This window comes from Phocoena sinus, chromosome 19, assembly GCF_008692025.1.
Source record: "Phocoena sinus isolate mPhoSin1 chromosome 19, mPhoSin1.pri, whole genome shotgun sequence".
Taxonomy (NCBI): Eukaryota; Metazoa; Chordata; class Mammalia; order Artiodactyla; family Phocoenidae; genus Phocoena; species Phocoena sinus.
In genome coordinates, this window is record NC_045781.1 from 59,307,344 (window position 1) to 59,334,905 (window position 27,562).

At 49.6% G+C, this 27,562-nt stretch overlaps 1 protein-coding gene across 1 annotated transcript in view; it reads right to left on the minus strand.

Annotated features, from left to right (window-relative positions):
* Positions 1 to 15,612, minus strand: part of FANCA (FA complementation group A) — a 50,946-nt gene extending 35,334 nt beyond the window's left edge. The window contains 10 exon segments of the mRNA XM_032611956.1: positions 1,016 to 1,082; positions 1,525 to 1,558; positions 1,885 to 1,967; positions 3,259 to 3,371; positions 6,523 to 6,596; positions 7,866 to 7,961; positions 8,052 to 8,194; positions 14,096 to 14,189; positions 14,548 to 14,657; positions 15,512 to 15,612. Coding sequence (XP_032467847.1) covers positions 1,016 to 1,082; positions 1,525 to 1,558; positions 1,885 to 1,967; positions 3,259 to 3,371; positions 6,523 to 6,596; positions 7,866 to 7,961; positions 8,052 to 8,194; positions 14,096 to 14,189; positions 14,548 to 14,657; positions 15,512 to 15,590 — 893 coding nt within the window. The 5' untranslated portion in view covers positions 15,591 to 15,612.
* Positions 15,613 to 27,562: the final 11,950 nt, after the last annotated feature.

Sequence of the window (27,562 nt, forward strand, 5' to 3'; positions counted from 1 at the left end):
GCAGGAGGTGACGGAGGCCACGGTGACGACAGCCAGTGGCTGGACCCAGGCCCAGCACAGCCGCAAAGCCTCAGTCTCCCCATCTGTGAAATGGGAACCAGAGGTGGCAGGGCCATGGTTCCCACTGAGCACCTGATCCTGCCCCGGCACGTGGAGGCTCTCAACCCCACCCGGAGCCAAGGACGTCCTTCTCCCGACAGGAGAAGCAAGAAAAGGAGAGGGAGCAGGATGTCACTGACAGGTCAGGAGGGACAAAGGGGGAGACCGGGGCCGACAGCGGGGTGTCATGATCAGCCCCACCCGACCCCTCAGGGGAGAGAATCCGGGGCCCTAGCAGCCACGTGAACCGCCCATGTCACACGTGCAGTGCGGAGGCTCCAGGCAGGATGGCCACCCAGATTGGGAGGGGACGTCTGACTCTAAGTGCTGGCAACTAAATAAAAATCGTGAAAAGTCGTGATCTGACTCTCGGGACAAGTCTGAGCACGGACTCAGCACATCGTGAACGTGCATAAAACATAGAACAGAGCAGTGTTTTACATGCTGATGAGTAAAGTCCTCACCCAGCAGGTTTGAGGACGATTAAAGTAATCGTGGAGAAGAGGTAATCAGCAAAATAATGGAAAAATGGAAAGAGTGGCAAAGCCTGGAAATGCTGGGAAATCTCCTGGCTTCCCAGGACAGAGCCAAGGTCCAGGTGGCCTCACCCCAAACCCGACACCCCAACGTTCGGTCCCCAAGTACCTGGATGCGCCTCCACAGAACCAAGGAGAGCAAGCGGAGGGTCCTGCGGGGGCAGGCATGACAGGCAAGGTCTCCCTGGCTGGGACCCCTCAGACCCCCTCCCCTCAGACCCGGAGGTGGCATGGTTCCCACAGGAAGGGCCTCATCTTCAGAGGACTTCTAGTGCTTTCCAGCTCCTGATGTCACCACAATGGCAAAGGATCACTGGGCCTTCGGGGGCGACCAGCATTCCTGGCACCACTCAGCCGGCAGGCCCACCCCCAGAACTTACCAGCAGCTCACTGCCTTGTGTGCTGCGGACCCCTCCTGTATCCCGGCCGCCAAAGCTTCGAGCGCGGCTGAGGCAGAAAAGAGACATCAGCACAGCATCACCGTCCATCATAAACAGCCCCGACCAACTGCTTCTGGGCAAGTCAGGTAACGGACACCTTGCCATCACAGGCCTCCTAGGCCCCCGAACCCCCCGACGCACAAGCCCTGCAAGATCCCAAGTGTCTCAGTGGTACCAGACTTAAGCCTTGAAAATCAAGCACAATATGTAGGCAAGAAAATGCTTCCCTAATGAACCATTCAACTGGTCACCTCTGCTGCTCTGGAGATCAAGTGTGAAGCCACCAAAACTGACAGCAGGAGAGAAACAAGCAAGTTGGTGAGGTTAGACCCAATCACGACCGTGAGAGAGGCCTCCCCGGAGCAGCACTGAGCTGCAAAGGCGGCGAAGCACAGGAAGTCCTAAGCAGCAAGGGAGGCCATTGGCCACCCGGCCACAGAGCCACTCACAAGCCAGCATCCTCTCGAGAACAGCGACGGCCACCTGCGGGGACAGAACGCTGCAGTTACACAGCAGCACAAGCGAGCAAGCCGTCACCCCAAAGTAAACCAAGACTCGACTTTACAAAGAGCTCATCTCCAGACTCCCCCTCAGGCATGGCCCAGGATCTGGGCCATGGGGAGGCCTTTACCCTCAAGAGCTGTGGGGGAGAGACCACACCGTCCAGGCCCGTGCCCGTGCCCTCACATCTGCACTCAGGGAGCGCCCTGTGGTGACAGCAAAGCGGACTTCCCCGTATAGAGCTGACAACTACAGCGTGGGCCTCTCGTGCTGCAGCCGCTGCCCCACGAGGCCCGGTGTCCTCCTACCTGGGACATCCACTCTGGGTCCACGGTTCCTCTCACATCCGCGTTCTTCTGGAATCCCCTCGAAACAAGCATTTGCACAAAATCTGAAACCCACAAAACCAAAGCATTTACATACACTGTGGTCTCTGAACAGCTGTGAATCACACAGACCACCAGCTTCAGAGGGGCCGGCAGAGTGAGGACCTGCATGGAGCTGAGAGGACACCGGCTCCTGGCCCCAGGGAGCCCACCGACCACACCACTGAACCCAGCCAAGGACAGCCTCTTCCCCGAGCCACACTCTATGCGAAAAGGAAACACAATCCATCAAGTTTATAGGAAGGATTTTCTCACTGAAAACAAAAAAGTATCTACTAAGGGTTTTACGTGGCCTTCCTCTCAGCCAATCTCCTACACCAACCATACAAGGACGGTTCTAGGGCTCGGAAGCATTACACTGTGGGAAATGAGGCAGGAAATGGACTCATGACTTCTGAAAAGGTTACGACCAATGGGACTGAAATTAAAAAGATTTTGTCAAATTTCAATTTAAACTTAATCTGGGACCAGATTACAGGATTCAGGAATTGGAAATAATGCACATCACCAAGAAAGTTTTAGGAAAAAGGAATGCACCTTTTGCAAAGAAAAACAGTCCACAAGCCAACTAACGGTAGGGAACCCCTCCCATCTAGGTTTCCGTTTACTTGTGGACTGCATTCCTTCGGTATGTGTGACAGCGAGCCTGCTGACTCGGAGAGAAAGGGAAGGTGACAGAAGAACAGGGTGTGGCGCTGCCCAGGTGTCCACAGCAGGGCAGCCCTGCTCACCCACAGTCCCCACATACAAATAAGGATTCCTGCCCAAGCTCCCACTTTGCTTCTCCCGGGCACCTTGTAAAACCACCGCCTAGAATTGAGCCGTGGAAAGCCAGTGGCCACCATACAAGCACTGGTGCCTTCTGCTGTGCTCTCTCCTGCTCGCTTGTGACCTGGACGGAGGATGGCCCATCCCCAGCTCCCTGGGATATGTAAATAACCAATCTGTGACCCTACGTCCTTTGCGCATTGTCTAGGAACTGCGTCTTCAGTCAAATCAGCCCTGGACTCTCGCTTCCCCAAAGTGGGAGCTGGGATGCCGGGGGAGCCACCTGCCTCTGCTAGCAGGTCACAAGGTGCACATCCTTAACACACCAGCTCCGGCCCAACCCATCGGGTCAACAAGCTGACATTTCCACAACTCAAGTTCCATGCAAACCCACGACAGGTACGGACTGCAATGCCTTCCTGTTGGAGTGTGTGGGCCGCTCTGCTTCCCACAGATCGTCACAGCAGAAAGCATTCCCACTGGTCTAAAGCAATTGTACCCAGGAACCCACCTCTGCCGTGAACTTACCAGCAAGCATAGCCCTGGCGACGTCTGCGTGCTGACAGGGTGCCTCTGTCTGCTCACACAGCAGGCGCAGGTCCCTGGAGAGCCAGGCCACCACGGCCTGAGAGTCGGCATGGCTGGGGGCACAAGCACACAGTTCACCTGACCCCCTTATTCCACTTTCTTTCACACTCACTCCACTGACAGCGACCTAGCGACTACCTCAGCCTTCCCATCCCAAGCCACAACAGGGCCAGCAGATGTACAAGGGGCATCAGGAATGGCTGCCACTGATGTTAAAAATCATCCCTTTTGGGCTTCCCTGGTGGCACAGTGGTTGGGAGTCCGCCTGCCGATGCGGGGGACGTGTGTTAGTGCCCCGGTCCGGGAAGATCCCACATGCCGCGGAGCAGCTGGGCGCCTGAGCCATGGCCGCTGAGCCTGCGCGTCCGGAGCCTGTGCTCTACAACGGGAGAGGCCACGGCGGTGAGAGGTCCGCGTACCGCAAAAAAAAAAAAAAAAAAAAAAAATCACTTTTTTCAAATAGTTTATTTATTTGGAGTAGCTTACTATTCTTGGGGGAAAAAAGAAATTTCAGTAATAATAAATAGCGAGAGCAGCGATAATGGGCTCTAGACGTCAGCAAGGCAGCAGCCCTGCAGGACAGTCCTTGTCTGGGCACAGAGCGGGGTGGGGGAGCCCGCACCTGTCACATTTGTATTTCCCTGGAGAATAAGGATGATGAGCATCTTTTCATGTGCTTGGCTATTTGTAAATCTTCTTTAGAGAAATGTCTACTGCAATCCTTTGTCCATTTTTTAATTGGATTATTTTTCTTCTTGTTGAAGTTTAAGAATTCTTTTATTCTAGATACTAGGGTTCTTATCAGATATGTGATTTGCAAACAATTTCTATGCATTGTCTTTTCGTTGTTTCGATAGGGCCGACACACTAAAGTTTTAAAACTTGATGAAGCCTAAATGACCCATTTTTTCTTTTGTTGCATGAGTTTTCGGTGTCATATCCAAGAAACCCCTGCCTGATCCAAGGTCATGTAGATTTACCCTCAGATCTTCTTCTAGGAGGTTTATGGTTTTAGCCCTCAGGTTTAGGTCTCTGATGCACTGAGTTAGTTGCCATCTGTAGTGTGAGGTAGAGTCCAACACCACTCTTTTGCATGTAGATGTCCAGTGGTTCCAGCACCATTGTTGAAAAGACCGTTTTTCCCCATTAAATGGTCTTAGCACCGTTGTCAAAAATCAACTGACCATAAATGTGTGAGTTTACATCTGGATCCTCAATCCTACTGTTTATCTATATGTCAATCCTTATGCCAGGACTGCACTTTCTTGATAATTACAGTCTTGTAGTAAGCTCTAAAAACCGGATGTGTGGGGAATTCCCCAGCATCCCAGTGGTTAGGACTCCACACTTCTACTGCAGGGAGCACAGGTTTGATCCCTGGTCGGGGAACTAAGATCCTGCATGCCTCACGGCATGGCCAAAAATAATTAACTAATTAATTAAAATAAAAACAGGATGTGTGGGGCTTCCGTGGTGGCGCAGTGGTTGAGAGTCCGCCTGCCGATGCACGGGACACGGGTTCGAGCCCCGGTCCGGGAAGATCCCACATGCCACAGAGCAACTAAGCCCGTGCGCCACTACTACTGAGCCTGCGCTCTAGAGCCCGCGAGCCACAACTACTGAGCCCAAGTGCCATAACTACTGCAGCCCGCACGCCTAGAGCCCATGCTCTGCAACGAAAAGCCACCACAATGAGAAGCACGCACACAGCAACGAAGAGTAGCCCCGCTCACCGCAACTAAAGAAAGGCCTCGTGCAGCAACGAAGACCCAATGCAGCCAAAGATGAAAATAAATAAATTTATTAAAAACAAAAAAAAAGTCTATTGCTTAATTCCCAATATTATGGATTTCCCAAATCTTCTTGTTGATTCTATGCAGTTCTTTTGTGACTTGAGAACACGCTGTGTATGGTTTCAACCCTTGTAAACTTACTCCAGCCTGGCTTATGGCCTGAAGCGGGTGGCCTCCCCTGGCGCTGGGCACCGCCGGGTGGGGCGCTCCGCGGGCACCAGCTGCGAATGCTGCTCTCTCTCGTCTCCGGTCGTTGCTGGTCTGAGCAGGTGATCCACCCGTTACTGAAAGTGGGGGACTGAAGGCTCCAATGACCACAGTTGAAAGTCCATCTCTCCCTCCAGTTGTCAGGTTTTGCTTCATGTATCTGGAGCCCTGACATCAGGCATGTATGCTGGGAGATATGGTTTTCACGCAGTCAAACTGATCAATCTTCCACGACTTCTGGATGTGACCCACGTGTCATGCTGCCACCGGTTTCAATACAACATTTTCAACTGTGCTTGACAGTTCCCCAAACTAGACACCGTCTGTTTTCCCTGACCAGAGAATAAACACGTAAACCTCCAGCCTTCTGTCGACCAGGGGAGGACTGACTGCCTGGCTGCCTAGAGCAGAGAAGACAATCCACCCACAGCTCCATATGCTCCTCACGTGTGTGCTCAGTCAGCTCGTCCTGAGCCCCCTCCCCTTCACCCCCTCACCCAGAGGCACCGGGCGCCACTGCACCGCCTGCTCACTTGCTAAGTCATTCACCACCCGTCCCTCCGCCTCCTGCTTCTCCTCCCCTAGACTCTCCCAACCTTGTGGGGTTATTCCTTTTATAAAACCCCCTTTCTGACTGCTGGTGGGATTTCAGGAGGTAAGAGTTGCACACATTCTATCAGCCATATTTACCTGAATGTCTCTTTTTTAGCTTTTTTTTTTTTTTTTTTTTTTCGGTACACGGGCCTCTCACTGCTGTGGCCTCTCCCGTTGCGGAGCACAGGCTCCGGACGTGCAGGCTCAGCGGCCATGCCTCACGGGCCCAGCCGCTCCATGGCATGTGGGATCTTCCCGGACCGGGGCACGAACCCGCGTCCCCTGCATCGGCAGGCGGACTCTCAACCACTACACCACCAGGGAAGCCCTCTTTTTTAGCTTTTAAAAATATTTTATCGCACTGTACATCTTATACAAAGAAAACATTACCAAGTCTGTGCATGATGAAGACTTCAATTATAACACATGTTCTCTTTAAATAATAAAGCAACTGCTTCTCTAGGTGATTTTTGGCTTTACATATAAATAAATCATACTAGATTAGAAAAAAATAAATCACGTAATATTAATTAAATTTCATGTTACATAAAATTTTAATTTTTAACTTAAATGTTCGATTTAGTTTAATGGTAAATAATCACCGGTATACCTTTCCAGCAGCTCTTGGAGGCTTACAATGTTTTGAACATGAAGGCGCCACACAGCTTCAAGCAGCAAAGAATTCTGCAGAAAATGACAGGAACTATGAGTCAGTCCTTCACGCACACATTTTCCTACAAGACGTTCAGCCTGTGTGCTTAAGCACGTGCTCTCCTGAAAACCAAGCCTCTCAACACTCACATCACCACCTTCACCCCGCCTCCCCGCCACTGCAACCAGGTTCAGGCTCAGGCTTGCTCTCTGCCCAGCCTCTAGCTTAGTCCACTTCCAGGCCTTTCTCCACTATGGCCAACACAAGATTCCAAAATGTAACTGGCCAGGCCAATCTCTCCTCTTCTTTAGAACCCTTTCTGTGGCTCCTCACAGCTTTCAGGACAAAGTTCAGACTCTCGTCTGTCCTCCCAGGGAGGCCCTCCAGGCTATAGCACTGATGTGCCCACCCCCTCGAACAAGGAGCCCCCGTCGGACTCGGCCCCAACGCCCACAGTGCCCTCCTCTTCACCCAGGAACTCACCCAGGAACTTCCTTCCAGGAAGCCCTTCCTAACCACCCAATCAGCCATGGCTGCCCACTCTTCTCTGCTACCTGCAAACACCAGGGCCATTTAGCTAGTTACCAACGGGTGCAGGGGCCATACCAACGCCTGATAGTCAACTGAGCTCTACACTGTATGCTGGATAAAAGGGGGGAAAAAAACCATGAATGCACCATCATCTTGGTTTTCTTCTTTCCTTCTCCTATATACTTAACTGATCTCATTTAGTAACTAAGCAATAGCTTTGAAGTGTTCAAAAATCAGTAAATCAACTACACTCCAACATAAAATTAAAATTAAAAAAAAATCTATAGGCCTACTGAATTCAAAATGTTTCAAATCAGAACAGATGAGGGAATTCCCTGGCAGTTCAGCAGTTAAGACTCCACTTGCTCCCAATGCAGGGGGCCCGGGTTCAATCCATGATAGGGGAAATAAGATCCCCAAAGCCACGCAGCACGGCCAAAAAAAAGAGAAGGATTTTAAATCACTTTAAATCACATCTTTCTAGTTTACTATGCTACCCTGGGGAATCGTTCATCATAATATACCTAAGAAAGCAAAGCATGATGTTTCTGTGCATAGTCTGTTCTAATAAATATTACTAATGAGGGGTGAATATTGACAAACATGGTGATTGATGGGCCTTCTTTCCCATCCACAGAGGCACCCCAGTCTGTAATTAATACAATGCTTGCTGGAATTCCTAACAAAACCTGGGGATTTTACTGGCTCCAGCAAAATCAAAAGAACACTGCTTGAAAACCCTAGAGTCAGAGTTACAATCTCAACTTTACCTGTACTTTCCATAATTCTTGACAGAAGGAAAGACGGGAGAACATGCTTTGTGCTAATAAATTCTGCGCGATCTCAAACAAGGAAGACAGTTTCTTCTGAAAAGAGAGATTAAATCTTTTCTAAGAAACAGTATTAAATGTCCAACTTTCCCAAACAGCTGAATAGCAACTCGTGCTGTGTCTTACCCTCTGGTCCGGTGTCAGCAGCACCTTGGGAGGGGGCACCGCATCTGCCTCACAGACCCGCACGAGGCCAGAGGCCACCACCTGGCTGCACAGGACAGGCACTGGAACACCCAGCTGCGCGGCTTGGTCGCGCAAAGCAGAGCCTTAAAGATGAGACAAAACACAGACACACACAACAAAATGTACAACTGAAGCAGATTGGTTAAATGCCTTCTCCGAAGCTCTAGCACCACAGAAAATTGCCTTTTGAAGGGGAGAAGAGATCTGGGGGGAAACATGAGGTATGAAAGTAAGACAACTTCAGTCTGATTGAAGAAGCTCACGAGAATCAGGGCAGCACCTGAAGCCCATGGTTGCAGATACACATCTGTGCGTTTTGTATGACAAAAACAAGGGAGCTTGGCAGATACATTCTGACCAAGAACTTTAGCAACTCTTTCCAAAGGAGCACAATAAATTGGGAACTTTTAACAAATTCCAGTTTTTTATAGTTACCACTCCCACAACCGTACGATGATGTTTGACTGGACACGGGTCTGGCTTCCTGATGCCAGCCACACACATGGCAGGCATCGTATGCCACAGATGTGCCGGTCCCTGGGCTGCCAGGTGGAAGCTGGGCCCACAGGCAGCCACCTGCCCCCTGAGGACCAGCCCCTGGTCTGCACTCAATAAAGAGAAATGCTGTGCAGCCTGGAAATAGATGATGCCACCAGAAAACTGTTTCCTAGCTTATTTGACTTCCAAAACTAATTTAAAAAAAAAAACAGGAAACTGTATCACATGCCCATTACCTTCAAGGCTTTGAAAGACAGACCACTACAGAAGTGAAAACACGTGCAACAGTTTTAAAGGTTCCAAGTGACAGTACTAGATACTATCCACCACTGTGGTCAAGAAATAACTCACGGCAGAAATGTAGAAAATGCTCATTTCTAGCCATTCATTTCCAATTTGTGCCCATGGGAAAGCTTATCCCTGTTTTTATTTACAAGGCTTTTATTTTTATACAAATACCAATACGTATGGTAGCCACCACCTTCAGCAGGAGAAACTGAAAAATTCACGAGTTGCAAGTCTACTTATATTTCTGTGGTCAAGGTGAAGAGCTTCTTATCTAAGTTCTTATGCTCTGATCCAAAAGTCCACACAAGAGAGTGTGTGGATGAGCTGGCTCCCTGCACCGTGCACAGTCTGTGAAATCCACGTACAATTCCGGCCGAGAGAAGCAGCACTGTGGCCTTCAGGGATCAGCTGCCGACGTAAGCCTGGGGTGTAGGGTTCTCAGAGTAGCAATTTAAAACAAATTAGTGAATTAGTTAATACAGTCGTCCCTCAGTATTCCAGGGGGACTGCTTCCAGGGCCGCCCGTGGATACCAAAATCCGCAGGTGCTCAAGTTCCTTACACAAGATGGCGTACTGTTTGTATATAACCTACACACATCCTCAAGGACACTTTAAATCATCTCTAGATTACTTATAATACCTAAAGCAATGTAAATGCTGTGGAAATAGTTGCTGGCACACAGCAAATTCAAGTTTTGCTTTTTGGAACTTTGTGGAATTCTTTTCCCCCGAGTATTTCCATCCAAGGTTGGTTTAATCCACAGATGTGGGACCCATGGATACAGAGGGCCGACTGCATCTTTCTGAAATGACAGTCATTACATAATAAAAATGTGAAAGACCAGAAAATAACTTATTTTTGTTATTCCCACAGAACTCTCCCTGTCTCGTATTCTCAAAGTGGGGTGGGGGACCTAGAAACAGACAAGCAGACCTCGATTTATTGCACTTTGTAGAGATTGCCTCTTTTTACAAACTGAAGGTCTGTAAGCACCCAGCAAGTCTATCAGCACCATTTTTCCAACAGCACTTGCGCACTCGGTGTCTCTGTGTCACATTTTGGTAATTCTCACAATATCTCAAGCTTTCTCATTATTATCACATTTGTCATGTTATCTGTGATGCGTGATCTCCGATGTTACCACTGTAACTGTTTTGGGGCATCACTAACTACACCCACAGATGATGGTGAACTTAACCCACAAACATCCTGTGTGCGCTGACTGCTCCACCTCTCGGCCGCTCCCCTGTCTCGCTCCGTCTCTCGGGCCTCCCTCTTCCCTGAGACACAATACTGAAATTAGGCCAATTAATAACCCTACAGTGGCCTCTAAGTGTTCCAGTGAAAAGAAGAGTTGCACATCTCTCACTTTAACTCAAAAGCTAGAAATGACTTAGCGAGGAAGGCATGTCAAAAGCTGAGACAGACCTGAAGCCCCTCGCACCAAACAGTTAGCCAAGCTGCGAAGCCAAAGGAGAAGTTCTTAAGGAAATTAAAAGCACTACTTCAGTGAACACGTGAATGATAAGGAAGCCAAACAGGCTTATTGCTGATATGGAAAAAGTCTGAGTGGTCTGGACAGAAGACCACACCAGCCAGAACATTCCCTTCAGCCAGAGCCTGATTCAGGGCCAGGCCCTAACTCTCTTCAATTCTATGAGGGATGAGAGAGGGGAGGAAGCCGCAGAAGCAAAGTCTGAAGCCAGGAGGAGTTGGTTCATGAGGTTGAAGGACAGAAGCCATCTCCACAGCACGAAAGTGCCAGGTGAAGCAGCAGGTGCTGATGGAGAAGCTGCAGCAAGTCCTCCAGAAGCTCTAGCTCAGATCATCCATGAAGGTGACTACACTGAATCACAGATTTTCAATGTAGAGGAAACAGCCTTCTACTGGAAGAAGACGCCGTCCAGGACTTTCATAGCCAGAGAGGAGAAGTCAGTGCCTGGCTTCAAGGAAGAGGCTGACTCTCCTGTTAGGGGCTAATGCAGCTGGTGACTAAGTTGAAGCCAATTCTCATTTACCATCTGAAAATCCTTGGGCGCTTAAGAATTATGGTAAATCAACTGTGCCTGTGCTCTAAAAAAATGGAAAAACAAACCGGTATGACAGTACATCCGTTGACAACATGGTTTAGTGACTATTTTAAGTCCACCGTTGAGACCTACTTCTCAGAAAAAGAAGAGTCCTTTCAACTGTGCGTTGACAATGCACCTGGTCACCCGAGAGCTCTGCTGGAGATGGGCAATGAGATTCGTGCTGTTTTCATGGCTGCTGACATAACACCCATCCTGCAGCCCATGGATCAAGGAAGAATTTCAACTTTCTACTCTTATCATTTAAATAATACACTTCGTAAGGCTATAGCTACCGTAGACGGGGACTGCTCTGGTGAATCTGGGCAAAGTGAATTGATGGCCTTCTGGAAAGGATTCACCATTCTAGATGCCATTAAGAACTTAAGAACATTTGTGATTCATGGGAAGGATGTATCAAAATCAAAATGTTGACATTAACAGGAATTTGGAAGAAGCTGATTCCAGCCATCATGGATGACTTTGAGGGGTTCAAAAATTCAGTGAAGGAAGTAACTACAGATGTAGAGGACATAGTAAGAGAACTAGAATTAAAAGTGGAGCCTGAACACCATTTACAATAACCTAAGCAATGTAAGTGCCCATCAACAGGTGAATGGGTAAAGAAGATGTGGTACATATACTCAATGGAATATGACTCAGTCATAAAAAAGAATGAAATAATGCCATTTGCAGCAACATGGATGCACCTAAAGATTATCAAAGTAAGTGAAGTAAGTCAGACAAATGTGGTATGATACCACTTACGTGTGGAATCTAAAAAAATGATACAAATGAACCATTTACAAAACAGAAACAGACTCACAGACATAGAAAACTTACGGTTACCAAAGGGGAAAGGGGGGCAGGGTGGGATAAATTAGGAGTTTGGGATTAAAATACACACGCTACTATATATAAAACAGATAAACAGGGACTTCTCTGGCAGGCCGGTGGTTAAGATTTTGCCTTCCAATGCAGGGGATGCGGGTTCAATCACTGGTTGGGGAGCTAAGATTCCACATGCCTTGGGGCCAAAAAACCAAAACATAATACAGAAAAAATACTGTAACAAATTCAAGAAAGACTTTAAAAATCATCCACGTCAGGGACTTCCCTGGTGGCACAATGGTTAAGAATCCACCTGCCAATGCAGGGGACATGGGTTCGAGCCCTGGTCCAGGAAGATCCCACATGCCACGGAGCAACTAAGCCCGTGCACCACAACTACTGAGCCTGCACTGTAGAGCCTGTGAGCCACAGCTACTGAGCCCGCGTGCCACAACTACTGAAGCCCATGCGCCTAGAGCCCATGTTCTGCAACAAGAGAAGCCACCGCAATGAGAAGCCCGCACACCGCAACAAAGAGTAGCCCCGGCTCACTGCAACTAGAGAAAGCCCACGTGCTGCAACGAAGACCCAATGCAACCAAAAATAAATACATAAAAATAAATTTAATTTTAAAAAATGGTCCACATCAAAAAATCTTAAACAAAAACCAAAAAAACACAGATAAACAACAAGGACCTACTGTATAGCACAGGGAACTATACTGGATGTCTTGTAATACCCTATAATGGAAAAGAATCTGAAAAAGTGTATCGAGAGAGAGGGAGAGAGAGTGCGCGCTATCCATATATGTATAACTGAATCACTTTATTATACACCTGAAACATTGTTGTCAACTATACTTCAATTTAAAAAATTACAAAAATTGAAAAAAAAAGTAGAGCCTGAAGAAGTGACTGAATTGCTGCAACCTCATGATAAAATTTGAAGGATGAGGAGTTGCGTCTCGTGTCTGAGCAAAGGATGTGGTTTCTTGAGATTGAACATACTCTTTATGAAGATGCCAGGAAGACTGTTGAAATGACAACAAAGGATTTAGACTATGACATAAACTTAATTGATAAAGCAGCAGCAGGGTTTGAAGAGACTGACTCCAGTTTTGAAAGTTCTACTGTGGGTAAAATGCTATCAGCCGGCATTGCAGGCTACAGAGAGAGGATTTGTGAAAGGAAGACACAGCAGACTTCATCGCTGTCTTGTTCTAAGAGAAGGCCACAGCCCCCCAGCCTTCAGCAACCTCCACTCCAATCAGTCAGCAGCCATCAACACTGAGGGAAGACCCTCCACCAGCAAAACGATTACGAATCTCTGAAGGCTTAGATGATGGTTAGCATTTTTAGCCATAAAGTAGTGGGGTTTTTTTGTTTTTTATTTTATTTATTTATTTTTGGCTGCATTGGGTCTTCGCCGCTGTGCGCAGGCTTCCTCTAGTTGCAGAAAGCAGGGGTTACTCTTCATTGCGGTGCACGGGCCTCTCATTGCGGTGGCCTCTCCCGTTGCGGAGCACGGGCTCTAGAGCGCAGGCTCAGCAGTCATGGCGCACGGGCCTAGATGCTCCACGGCATGTGGGATCTTCCCGGACCAGGGCTCGAACCCACGTCCCCTGCATTGGCAGGCGGATTCCCAACCACTGCGCCACCAGGGAAGCCCCAATAAAGCAGTTTTTCGAATTTTAATAATAGAGCATTTTTAAATTAAGGTATGTACACTTTTTTAGACAATGCTGTTGTACACTTAGTAGACTACAGTATTTATTGTGTAAACACGAAGTTTATATGCATCAGGAAACCGAAACATTCGTGGGACTCGCTTTCCTGCAATATCCGCTTTCTAGCAGTGGTATGAACCCAAACCACAGTCTCCCCAGGTCAGCCTGTATCTCTGGCTGCCTGCTGCACTTCCCTACCCAGCAGAGCCTGTTCTCACCACTTCCAGAAACGAGGGGCATGTTTCTGTCCCGTTTTTCCAAGGGTAACTTTAGTTCCTACTGCTTCTGAGTCCGATGCTGAGTCACTGTTTTTAAACAAGAACCTCATAACAAGCCTCAAGCAAGTCACAAAAACTTGTGGCTGGTGACCACACATATAAGCAGAAAACCATTACCTGGGGGAATTTACACATCTGCTTGTTATAAGCAAATCAAAGTCACTTTACGTACAGCAAAAACTAACACAACATTGTAAAGAAACTATACTGCAATAAAATTGTTTTTAAAAAGTCACTTTACATAAAGCTCTTCCGTAACTCAATCTGTTGAGAAAATGAAGCTCTAACTTACCTATCAATGAACTGGAAAGGTCAATGTGGGCCCCAGGGCCATCATAATCAATCAAGCGGCTGAGACACAGCTGTTTACCTGGAGGACCTTCTACCTAGAAACCAAACACCAAGCACTCCGTTTTAAAATTCAAGCCATGTCCTGAAAACACCCAGAGTGTCCACAGTGCTTGCCCACTGCGCTATTCCCAAATATTCCGAGGTAAAGAAGCATTTTAAAAGGTGAAACTTACTGAAGCCTTTGAGAACTACCAGATTCCTCTCCGGACTGTTTTACCTCCAAATAGATACGTGCTCCCGGTTACTTTTCTCACCTGGACAGCAAACTTAATGCGTGCTTCTCCCAGATACTCACGAGGTTTGCCAGGCGTCTTTCATGAATATGATGCTTGGCTGGGCTCAAAATCCCCAAACCCAAATGTGCTGGCAAAGGCAAAACCAACTTCCACTCACCTCCAGCACAAGGTCACCCAGGTTTAGGTGGCTCCTCAGGAGGCGCACAGCCGACTCCCTGACCTTCTGCTCACCTTCAGGACCCAATTTCTGCCTCTTGACCCTTCCCGCTAGGGGAGAAAATCAGTTTCAAAAAATTACAGCACTCTTTAAAAACTCAAGCCAGGAGACACGGTGACACCCTGTACCCCTGGAGGTGACGCACCCGGGAATGTCACTTCCATGGGATTCCTGTCAAAACCACACAAGCTTAATCTAATCCTGAGACACATCCAACTGAGGGACACTCCTCCAAACTTCCAGGTCGGGAAGACCCAGGAACTGTCACCCTCTGGAGGAGACCAAGTTGACAGGAGTAACTGCCACGCGGGAGACTGGTCAGAAAAAGGGCATTATGGGGGAAACTGGTGAAACCTGAGTAAAGTGTAGTATCGCGGGCAGGATGGTACCAACGCTAGTTTCCTGGGATTGATCCTTTCAAAGAGGTTACGCGACTCTGGGGCTAAGCGGAGCTCAACAGTTACGGTCATCCAGGCTACTGGGGGCGGGGGGCAGTGAATCTTAACTCCCTACCTCCTGGAAACACCCCTCTTGGCCACTCGTTGGACAGAGTGGACAGAGGGCTGCCAGGAGGGGACAGCTCGGGGTGGGCGTGGGGGAGGAGGAGGGCGGGGGGGTTGAGGCGGGACGGGCGGGGATGAGGTGGGGACAGGCCGGGCGCCGGGATGGGGGGGAGACGGGCGGGGGTCGGCGTGAGGCGGGGACAGGCCGGGAGTCGGGGGTGAGCGGGGGACGGGCCGGGGGTCAGGGTGGGGGGGACGGGCGGGGGTCGAGGTGAGGGGGGGACGGGCGGGGGTCGAGGTGAGGGGGGACGGGCCGCGATCGGGGCGCAGTGAGGGGGGGACGGGGACGGGCCGAAGGAGGCTGGGGCAGGAAGGGGTCTTGGGGCCCCGCGCCCACCTACCCAGCAGCTCGACCCAGGCCCGCCTGCAGCCCCCGTGCCCCAGGTCCGAGGCAGCACCCCGCGCCTGGGAGGCCGACATGTCGCGAACGAGCCACGGGCGACGTCTCTCGGCTTCTGGCCCGCGTTTCCTTCCCATTGGCCGCGGACAGGCGCGCGCGCCCATTGGCTGCCAGCTGCCCGGCCGCACCCTTCGGGGCGGAGCCTCGGTAGCCATCTTGGTGACGCCGCACGGCGGCCATCTTGGTGGTGGCGGGAGCGCGGTATGACTGACTCCTGGGCCAGGTAGGTAGCACTGACGTTGGAGGTTTGCGGTGCTGATTCAAACGGCGTCACGGGCGAGAAAACTGTGCCATCCCTTGTGCGTTAGTCCTGTCGAGATGACCCAGAGCTGGGCATGAAGAAGCAATCCAACAAACCCAAATCCAGGGAGACGCTAAAACCGCGCTGCCAGTTGGAAACCCTGTAGGACGAGTCTGCGCCCGTGGAACCCGGGGCGGCGGTGTTACTGCGGAGCTGAGGCTTGCTCTGCCTTGACTTCAATTAAGTGTAAACGAGAGGCCGCCTGGTGGACAGCGCCGCTCACCCCGGCCGAGCACAGCCAGGGGTCGCACCCACAGGGGTCACACACAGGAAGTCCATTTCCAGCCCCTCTCCCCTCTCTGGAGGATGAGGGGGAAGGAGGGCTGAAAATCCCAGGCTTGTAAGCATGGCTTGGCCTTTCTGGCCTTCAGCCCCTGTGCTGGAGCCAACCAGGAGCCCACCCAGTGTCCACCTGTTAGAGAAAAAGATGCTCCTAGCATTCTTCCCACTTAGGAATTTACAGGGGTTTCACGGGGTCTGTGCCACGATAGGCACAGAGACCGACATGCATTTCTGTTATCTCACAATCACTGTGCAGCCCCGTGTCTCAGTGTCCGGGTTTTCACACAACATGGTCCCATCGGCCGTGAAGACCTTGCGGGTGCAGGATGCCCTCAAAGAGCACCACTGCCACCTCCTGAACTGCTTCCACGTGGCTGGAAACTCCAAGTTTTCACATTTGCATGCACGCCATGACCACCCTGCATAACTGCTGCTGCCCAACCCAGGTTGGGGGCTGCTAAACTTGCGTAAACAAGGGTCCACTGGAGGTGGCCCTGCTAGACAGCACGTGGCCCTTGGGGATTGCAAAAAGCGGCCACGAGTCCTCCCCCCATCTCCGTCCCTTCCGTTTGGGCTGGTAATGACACAGGAGTGACGTGACACAAACAGGAGTTTGAAAAGAGCTGGTGCTGAGAGCCAGGTACCTCCAAGGAACACACGTGAGCGAGCCTGCTGAGGACCACCCACGTGGAGGAGAGGTGGCCGCCCAGCCAGCAGTCCCATGCCCTGGCCAGCAGCCTGCCTGCTGCCAGACCTGGAAATTAGGCCATCACAGGCCGTCCAGCTGCTGACTACCCAGCAGTGAGGTAAACAAGGGGGAGAGGCTGGCTGAGACCAGAACTGCCAGAGACCCACACGACTGTGCACTAAGCAACAGTTTAGGAGGGGAGGGGAGTAACCACGTGGCCTTGTAAGCGCTGTGAAGCCCTCGGCCTCCGCGCCAAGGGAGCAGGGCCCCGGCGGGTGCACATCATGAGCTGTGCAGCTGGTTGAAAAGAGACTGTAGGGAGGGAAAGGCAGGGCAGAGGCCAGGGAGATGGCCTCAGGCCATTATTGGGCAACGGACAGGGGGCGTGACCAGCGCGGGGGTCATGAGATGGAGAGAAGTGATGAGCTCGGTTCCTACTTCGAAGGTTGATCTGCCAGGTGAGGAAGAAGTGCAGAGTTTTCTAACCCAAGCCATTGGGAGGGCCGAGATACACATCATACAAACATACATCATATACACATACACACACATCACACACACATATATCATACATACACACACCATACACGCATCATACAGACATACATCATACACACACATATATCGTGCATACACACGCCATACACGCATCATACAGACATACATCACACACACATATCGTGCATACACACACCGTACACGCATCATACAGACATACATCATACACACACATATATCGTGCATACACACACCATACACACATCATACAGACATACATCATATACACACATATATCGTGCATACACACACCATACACGCATCATACAGACATACATCATACACACACATATATCGTGCATACACACACCGTACACGCATCATACAGACATACATCATGTACACACATATATCATGCATACACACACCATACATGCATCATACACATGCATCGCACACACGTCATACACATACACGTACATCATATACGCACATCATGCATACACATGCACATATCATTCACACATACGTCATATGCACACATACACTGCACCCACGTGCATCATACAAACATATATCATATGCATACATACACTGTACACACACATCATATACATACATCCATATATACCTATGCATACATCATATATACACGTGCATCATATACATACACACACGCCTCACCTGAGAGGTGGAGACACTGGGAGGACGGTTTGAGAGGCAATAACAGGAGGGGCTCAGAGTTCAAACGTGAGTGTGTCAGATTCAAGATGCCAGACCCCTGGATGGGGCTGCCAGGGGAAGTAGGTCGTAGAAGCTTCAACACACACGTACGTACATACACCCACACACGCGTACACATGCCCCAGGCACACCAGAGCTATCCCTCCCTGCCCATCATCGCAGTCCTCATCCTTCTGCTTCAAAGAACGATGAAAAGCAGCTATTTGAAGCACATCGAACATGCCATTGTCATGACCTGCGTGCCTCCTGTGCCGGGAGGAGAGGAGGCACTTCTATCAGAAATGGGCCATAGCTCAGTGTTTCCAAAACATCGCTCGTGCGTGTGCCTTCCCAACGTCCACTGATAATCAGCATTATTTAGGGACTATTTTCCGTTAAATTTAATCACTTCTTAAAAACCAAAATCTAATTTAAAAGAAAACTGTACGTGCCAATATAAATGGAAATCCATTATTCTCCTGTATCATAAACTAAATATGAAACAACTTAAAGAAATCTGTTTAAAATTTGCCTTTGTTTCACCTGAAATCACCTCGTGAATTTAACTTGCATCTAGGATGTGGAAAGCTTCAAAGACCATCGTTGAGGCTGGATTGGGACAACAGAAAACACCGCTCCCATCACCACCAAGCTAACAAGTGCTGAGTGATAGTAACAGCAGCCACCACTCCGGGTGAGGCCAAAGTGTGCACAGACAAGGAAGGCTGTAAGCGGGGAGTGGGCAGCTGCACTGAGAAAATCCCTCAGCAGCCCATCCCCACCATACGCACAGGGCAGTGCTGGAGGAGTCTTGTGTGGAAGGTGCCCACAGCACACTGAAACACAAATCCAGCTCAACTCCAGACCAAACTGGCTCACCCCCCCACCCCACTAATGACCGAGCAGAGAAGGAGGCATGAACACTACCTCAGACTCTCCTGGCCCACACACAATGTTGGGCATGCAATCAAAAATTACGAGACAGACAGAAGAAGCAAGAGAAAAAATTCAACCCATCCCTAAAAGGCAAGGTAGGTAACAGAACCAAACCCAGATGTGGCCCAGATGTTGGAACAGTCACACAGGGAATTTTAAGTAACTATGGTTCATATGCTAAAGTCTCTGGTGGAAAAGGTGGGTAACGTGCATGAAGGAATGAGGAGATTCAGCAGACACGTGAAAAGTATGAGAGAGAAAAACATGGTCACAGAGATAGAGTGCCTTCAATGGCTCATCAGTGGGCTCAACACAGGTGAGGAGAAATAAAAATTACTCTAACCGGAAAACAAAGAGGAACTTAAGAAAAAAAAAAGAGCACCGGGCTTCCCTGGTGGCACAGTGGTTGAGAGTCCGCCTGCCGATGCAGGGGACACGGGTTCGTGCCCCGGCCCGGGAGGATGCCACATGCCGCGGAGCGGCTGGGCCCATGAGCCATGACCACTGAGCCTGCGCGTCCGGAGCCTGCGCTCCGCAGTGGGAGAGGCCACAACAGTGAGAGGCCCACGTACCGCCAAAAAAAAAAAAAAAAAAGAAAAAGAAAAAGCACCTAAGAGCTGTGGGATACTACCAAATGGTATAACATACATGTCATAGGACTCCCGAAAAAAGAAGAAAGAGAAAACAATGCAGAAAAAATATTTGCGAGGTAATGGCCAAGAATGTTCCCAAAATAATGAGACAGCAAACACCAGATCTAAGAAGTTCAGAAGACACAAAATAGGGTAAACACGGGATGAAACACACACACACACACACACACACACACACACACACACAGACACACGCACCCCATATTCAAACTGCTGAAACCAAAGAAATAGAGTCCTGAAGGCAGCTAGAAAACAAAGGTGCCTTAAATGCAGAATAACAAAGATAAGAATTACAGCAGATTCCTCTTGAGAAACTATGCAAACAGAAGACAACAAAGTGACATATTTAAAGGGTTGGGGGGGGAAATCAACCCACATTTCTATACCTAGCAAAGACATCTTTTTAAAAATAAAAAGCAAAATAAAGACTTTTTCAGACGTGAACAAGTTTATCACCAGACCTGCATTAGAATAAATATTCAAGAAAGCTCTCCAGTCAGAAGGAATGTATCAGACGCTTGGATCTACACACAAACGCATAAATTGAAGGTAAATATAAATCACTCTAAAAGGTAATTGTCTGTTTCAAGCAAAAACAGTAGCACTGAATTGCAGGTTTCTTGCATATGTAAAAATAAAATGTATGCCAGTGCTAGCCCAGAGGATTGGACACAAGAACTGGAAGTGAACAGTTTTAAGGGTCATGAAACGTATCAATTGTGGCAGTGGTTATATGACTGTGTTTGTCAAAAATCATTAACATATACATTAAAAGGGGTGAATTTTACTGTCTGTACGTTATACTTCAATTAAAAATTTAACTCTCATGGGGGAATCACTGAAGGTGGCAGAGCAGGAAGACCCTGAACTCACCTCCTCCCAAAGGCACTCCAAAATTACAACTATTTACAGAGCAGCTATTGATGAAAAAGACTGAGCCACTAGAAAACATCTTCCACGACTAAGACATAAAGAAGGAACTTCTACGAGATGGGTAGTCACGCGGGGTTGTGGGTTAGCCAAGACCCATATCCCCAGGTGGGCAACCCACAAATGGGAGGATAATTACAACCGCAGAGGTTCTCCCTAAGGAGCGAGGGAGCCCCACATCGGGCTCCCCAGTCCAAGGGTCTATACCGGGAAGACAAAACCCCAGAGCATTTGGCTTTAAAGGCCAGCAGGGCTTATTTTGGGAGAGCCAGAGGGCAGTGGGAAAGAGAGGCTCCACTCTTAAAGAGCTCACACAAAACCTCGCACGCTCCAGGATCCAGGGCAGAAGCTGTAATTTGAAAGGAGCCTGGGTCAGACCCACTGGCTGATCTTGGAGAGCCTCTCGCAGAGGCGGGAGGCACCTACAGCTCACCCAGGGGACACAGACGCTGGCTGCGGTCACTGTGGGAGCTCGTTCTACCATGTAGGCTCTGGTGCTGGTAGACGCCATTGTGGAATCCTCCTCTAGCTTATCAGCCTCAGGACCCAGCCCCACCTGGGCCCACCAGCCTGTAGGAACCAATACTGGCCAAGCAGCTATCTAGGCAGGGACGCGGCTCCATCCACCAGCAGACAGGCTGCCTTATGACCCCGAACCCACAGCCGCCCCTGGACACATCCCTGCCCACCAGAAAGCCCAGGACCTGGCCCTGCATACCAGTGCACGAGCACTAGACCTTATACCCCAAAGCCCTGCAGCTGGAGAGCCTGGGACCCAGCTCCACCCACCAGTGGGCGGGCACCAGCTCCGGAATCCCCTGGGCCCAGGCCCCGCCCACCAGTGAGCCTGCTCTAGACTCTGGACCAGCCTCACCCATCAATAGGCAGACAGCGGCCCCAGGACAACTGCGGCCCCACAGCCGGCCTCGGTAGGATCGAGCCCAGCTCTGAGACACCTTAGGCCCCTCAACTAGCCACCTAGGACCCAGCCCCACTCTCCAGCAGGCACAAGCTTTGGGACATCCCCGGACCCCGCAGCCAGCTGTGTCAGGAACTGGCCCCATCTATCAGCAGCCCGACACCACCTCTGGGACCCCTGGGCCCTGCAGCCAGACCTCAGAGCCTGGCTCTGTCCGCCAGTGCGCCTGTACTAGCCCCAGGACCTGGCTTCACCCATCAGTGGGTGAAGCCCTGGGATCTCCTGGACCCTGCCCCTGCCCACCAGTGAGCCAGCACTAGACCCAGGTTCTGCACCCAGCCACCTCATGACCCAGCCCCGCCAAACACTCATTGGTGAGATTTCCAAACATAAAATGGTCTTTATGCGAATTGATAGTTCTTTTCTAGTAAGCTATTCCATGCGGGTAGTTTGTATTTGACAATTTATAACACTGATCAGACAAGAGTAGGGAGATGTTTACGTCACAGAACAAGGTGATTTTAGGCAGTGTTCTCAATGTGTCCAGACCAGCAGGAGCCTCAGCATCACCCAGGTTTTGTTAGACATGCAAATTTTCGGGCCACACCTCAGACCAAATGAGACAGAAAATAACCCGGGAAGGGTTCCAGACACCTAGGTCTTAACAAGACTTCCTGTGGATTCCGATGCATGCTAAAGTGTCAGAGCCATTGCTCTAGGAATATAAAATAATTGTGATGATCTGCAAACCTCAAGTGCAATGGTTAACATAAAATAAATTTTACCCGAATGGTCAGGGTCATCACTAAAAACGTGCTGTTGCTTTGTGAATGAGGAAAGGTCAGGTTTATTTCATTCACTGCTATACCCCTATCAGTTAGAACACCGTCCAGCATTTAGAAATGCATTGATAAATACTACTTGAGTTAAATAATTTTTTAAAAGAATCTGTTGTTCAACTTCACTCCAATAAGAGAAATGCAAATTAAGCCATTTTTTCACGCATCAAAGATACAAAAGTTTGATCACACCCTGCGTCAAGGGAGCTTAGGGAAATAAAGACCCTCACACATTAGTGGGAGTGTATAGTGTGCAGCCTCTGTGAAGGGCGGTTTGATAATATTTATTAAAATGACAGATTGGCATATCCTTTGCCCCAGCAAGTCCATTTCTTAGAATGTATACTGCACAAGTATCAGCTGTGCTCTTACACTGTCCAAGATACTTGGGGCAGCAGTAATTAAGCCAAAAAAATCTATGCCCTCACAAAGCACTGCGTACAAAGTTATCCATTCAAGACTGGAAAAAACCTATTCCCCCTGCCCCCCCTCCCCCGGCGGGGATATGCAGCTGTACAGAGAACGCAGAAGCTCTTCACATGCCGATACGAACCATTCCCCACCCCCCACCCCCACTGATGAGTAAATACGCAGAGCACAGGACAGGGTGTATGATGTGCTGACCTCGGGGACATGTGTGTTTGAAACAGGCATATGACAGTTCTAGAAGGATAAACAAAAAGCCAGACACAGTGACTACCCCTGGGGCCAGTGTCTGGTGGAAGATTTTGCAGTTTATACCTTTTTGTACTTTTGAACATCGATCCATGTCAAATTAGCCAACAGCGATTTACACAGTTATTTCTACAATCTTACCAAGTTCAGGCCCCAGCAGGCATTTGAGGCTCACCCCCCCATCCAAGATCACATGTCAGCTCTGAGGTAAAGCTTGCTTCACTCCAGTCTGTGCAGCGGAAGACATGGTACAACAGAGAAGTTGATACAGCAGCTAGTCTGTGTGTACATCTGGAAAACGTTTGATTCCTTTTTAACTTCCCTGCATTACCTGTTCAAAACATTGTTGACCTAAAACAATGAAACGGCCAGTTATTTTACCAGCAAAATGGGTTTACTCAGGAATAGCAAAGAATTGCAATTCAGGACACGCAACCTATGGCGAACCCCAGGCAAGTCCAGAGGACAAAGGAGAGGAACTTCTTTTATAGAGGAGAGAAAGGCGTTTGGGGAGGGGATGTTGTAAACAAAGGGTCCATTGGAGGAAACTGGGACTTGGAAGTGTAGTGGCTTTTCATTGGCTGAGCTGTGGTGGTCTCTCATTGGCTGGGCTGTTGCGGGCAGGGAGAAATTCTTCCCTCCCCTGATGGGTAGGAAAGTAGTAAGCTTCTTCCTCTTGGGTCTGTAGTTGAGGTGGGGTCGTAGGGCGTGAGTGTTCCCCCTTCTGGCCTCCCGACTCCATTTTAAATGAGGCTTCTGTTAATTTTCACAACATAAATACAACTGCAGATGACTGCCAGTGTCATCAATGGGGAGCAAACAGTGTTCTCGAGTATTTTCTCGGCTCCTGATCAGGAATCCGGGGTAAGCATGTAAGTACTTCTCGTTCCCTCCTTCACAGGACAGCCCTGTCGGCCTCCCCTCCTCTTCCCATCATCTTGTGGGATTTCCTCTCATCACCTGGGCTTAGCTTAGCTCTGGGTCCCCGCCTCTTCTCCTGTCTCCACCTCTTCCTAATACCAGCCTAGAAATCCTGCGGCCATGCCAGTCCCAGAGCCCTTTCCCCAGAGCTGTACTGGGCTCCCTTTTAGAGATCAAGCACAGCCTGGGCCTATCTGGCATCCCTGGGGATTCATGGGCTTTATCATTATCCCAAAATAATCCTAAAGCACAAAACCACAGCCTCTCGAGTTTCAGCTTTTCCTCCCGGACCCCTGAGCCCTACCTCGCTGCAAGGATCGTGACAAAGACAGCATTCAGGGACCTCTGAGTCGTGGACACAAGGGCCTCGTTGCTCACAGCGTTCAGTGTGCAGGTCCCTTGGGAGAAGCCGACCTGTTTTTCAAGCTGAAGTGGAATTCAGTGCAGGCTGAGAGCCTCTGCCTTCCCCTCACAGCAGGTGAAGTGGTTCTACCTGTGTCTAGGGGAGTCCAAGGGCCTTTCATCTCAAATTGTCTTTGATGTTTAACCCAATCACTCATACACCTGACTCACTCTGACCTTTGTCTCAAAACCCTCAGCGTGCTCTCAGTGTGGTATCTTGGACCCTGGAGCCCTACACCCTCCCCTCCTGCAATCAGGTAACTATATTCCACAGGGCACCTGGGCTTCCAGTCCTAAATTATCTTTTTGGCTTCCAGGGGCCAAAAATTAGGATCCTTTAGTTTCGGTGTCCGCAAAGATGCTCAGAGGTATAATTCCTGGAGATCTGAATCTCTGGCCAAAGGCAGTCATGAGCCAACCACCCCTCTGATTGCACTGCCCTGGCATGGACATGATCTCTAATTCCTCAAAGCATCAAACACAGAGCATGGGAAAACACCAACATAACCAGTGGGGTTATGTAGCCACCTGTAGCCCTTCCCTGACTGCAGAGACTGTGTTTCCTCGTGGCTGTTTCCCCCTGAGAGACTGGTGGATCCTTGGGAGGACCTGGGCAGGTTTTTCACTGGTCTTTCCCAGGCATAAGACATTAACGCCCAGTGCTCAGCAAATACGTGTGAATGAACAGCCTACACTGTAAGATGAATCTTTGGGGAGTGTGTTTGCTAATGTGATGACTTGAGAGTGATTCTCCAACTCCAAGCACTGGTGGATTAGTCACATCACTAAATGTTTCGATTCTGCTTCCAAGCACAGCCTCCCTTCCCCGGGCCTTCCTCATGTACTGGAAATGAAGGCTAAAGGACGTGGCTTCAGGAGTGGTCTGTTGATGATCCCGTCATGTAGAAATGCCCTGGATCCAACGCTTTCCAGGTTGGGTCCATGACTGACAATCAGTTTCTATCATGTTTCTCTGTTGAGACTCTGAACAGCTGGAAATAGCCTGTTTCTTTTCTAAACTCCAAGGGGCAACTTCAAGTCATGGAAGAACTAACATCTCTCTGACGCTGATGTTCTGTGTTGCGTACTTGGCAGACAAAGACCTCCATATATTAACCCGAGAGCCACTTCCTACTGGGATAAACCCCATGCCTAGTTTTTTGTGTGTGTGTGTGTGGCCCCGCCCACGGCATGCAGGACCTTAGTTTCCTGACCAGGGATTGAACCCGTGCCCCCTGCATTGGGAGTGCAGAGTCTTAACCACTGGACGGCCAGGGAAGTCCCCCCGTTCCCATTTTAACCAGGCATCGTCTGCTCTCCCTCAGTGTGTGGAGCCCAGACAGCTATCAATTTACCCACACCAGTTCCTTATGGCAGAGCCCTCGGTCTGATTTAAAATATTGACTTGGCTTTTTAAAGTATGGCTGTGCCTGGGCTGTACTCCACCCCAGGAAGGAAGTGATTACCTTGACTCTGACTTGTGACCAATGGGTGGAACTTGTCACTATACCCAGAGCTTCTAGCAACCAGATCAGAGCCTGCTGCGTCTGGTCACTCGAGTCATGGGCCCCTCTGATCAGTTTTGGTTTGGTGAATTCACTTCCTTTCCCTTTATTGACTTAGATGCCACTCTCGGGCTTCCAATCTAAGAGCCTGAAACCTCTCTCACTGCCACCACCACCTGCAGGCTGTTACTTCTCACCTTACGTCCACTGCTAGATCTCATCTAGGACATTTTGGGGAGATGTATGAATAAATGACCTGGCAGGGAAAAACGAGATGGTTTCTAGGAGCATCTAGGGGGCCGACGGATGCTTCTGCTCCATTATTTGCTTGTGGCTAGAGGGACAAACCTTCAGATACCAAGAGATATGGAAGTAGAACCTACCTAACTTAAAATTTTTTTTTAGTAAAACCCCAGTGTTCTAAATCTTGCCGGCTGAAGTGCACAGGGATCCCTGAGAAAACAATGAATGCCAGATCAGAAAGGGTATCATACGTTACACAGGTGACCTCAGGGCCCCTGCATCGGGCAGGTGTGAGTCATCACTAGGCCGTCTACAAATGGACACTTGCCATCCACCTCTCCGAGGATTAGATCACGAGGTGCTTCAGCTGCTGAACTTCAACACCCCCTGAAAGGAGTTCGGGCTGGACATCAGGAAAGAGGCCCTCTGGGCACTGGGAAAGACTGGCACGACAGTCCTTCAGATAGCCAGATATTTTCAGAAGAAGATTTTAGGAGCCCAATTCTTGCATCTCCTCGTATCTAGAAAAGCAGTAAAATCACTAACGGTGACATCTGCTCCTCGTGACCTGCAGCAACTCTCTGCAAAAAAATGGACTTGGGGCTTCCCTGGTGGCGCAGTGGTTGGGAGTCCGCCTGCCGATGCGGGGGACGCGGGTTCGTGCCCCGGTCCGGGAAGATCCCACGTGCCGCGGAGCGGCTGGACCCGTGAGCCGTGGCCGCTGAGCCTGCGCGTCCGGAGCCTGTGCTCCGCAACGGGAGAGGCCACAACAGTGAGAGGCCCGCGTACCGCAAAAAAAAAAAAAAAAAAAAAAAAAGGAGCTTGACTGTACATACCCCTGTTCACCAAAATCATGTATATACTGACCTCCCCCGCTACCCCTTTGGAGCAGTTGCTCAGAGCTCTCTGAAATGCTGCCTCCCGGGCTATAGTCCTCATTTTACCCCAAATAAAACTTAACTCACAACTCTCACGTTGTGCATTTTTTAGTCAAGAACTAGGTCCTTACCAAGGCCCGTGGTCATCAACTGAGATCCTAAAACCGTCTGGTCAGTAAGGGAAACCTGAGGCCCTTTGAAGAACAAGGAAGGTACTTCTGGCTACAACCCAACCCGCTTCCAATTAGAGTAATTACCACCCTCTGCTCTGGGGCCAGGGTGCCCCTCCTGAGATGCTCCCACCACCAGGAGTCAGAGGGGTAGCTCGGCCTACGGTAGGAGCAGTGACCCTAACTTCGGTGAGCTGGTAATGTTTCAAGTGGAAGTCTTTATCCCCACGGAATCTGAAAGCAAAAAGCACCCCTTGCGTGGGCTCATCAGGAACCACCACGTGGGGGAGGACAGCTCTGCGGATCGCACATCCCTGGCACTGTGTGTTGTGAGTTAGGGCCTTTCCTAACCACTGTGTGGGAACTCCCCACTGTGGGTTTCTCGCTGTCGCTGATCTAAGACAGACCCGGAGATTCTCCCTTCCGTCT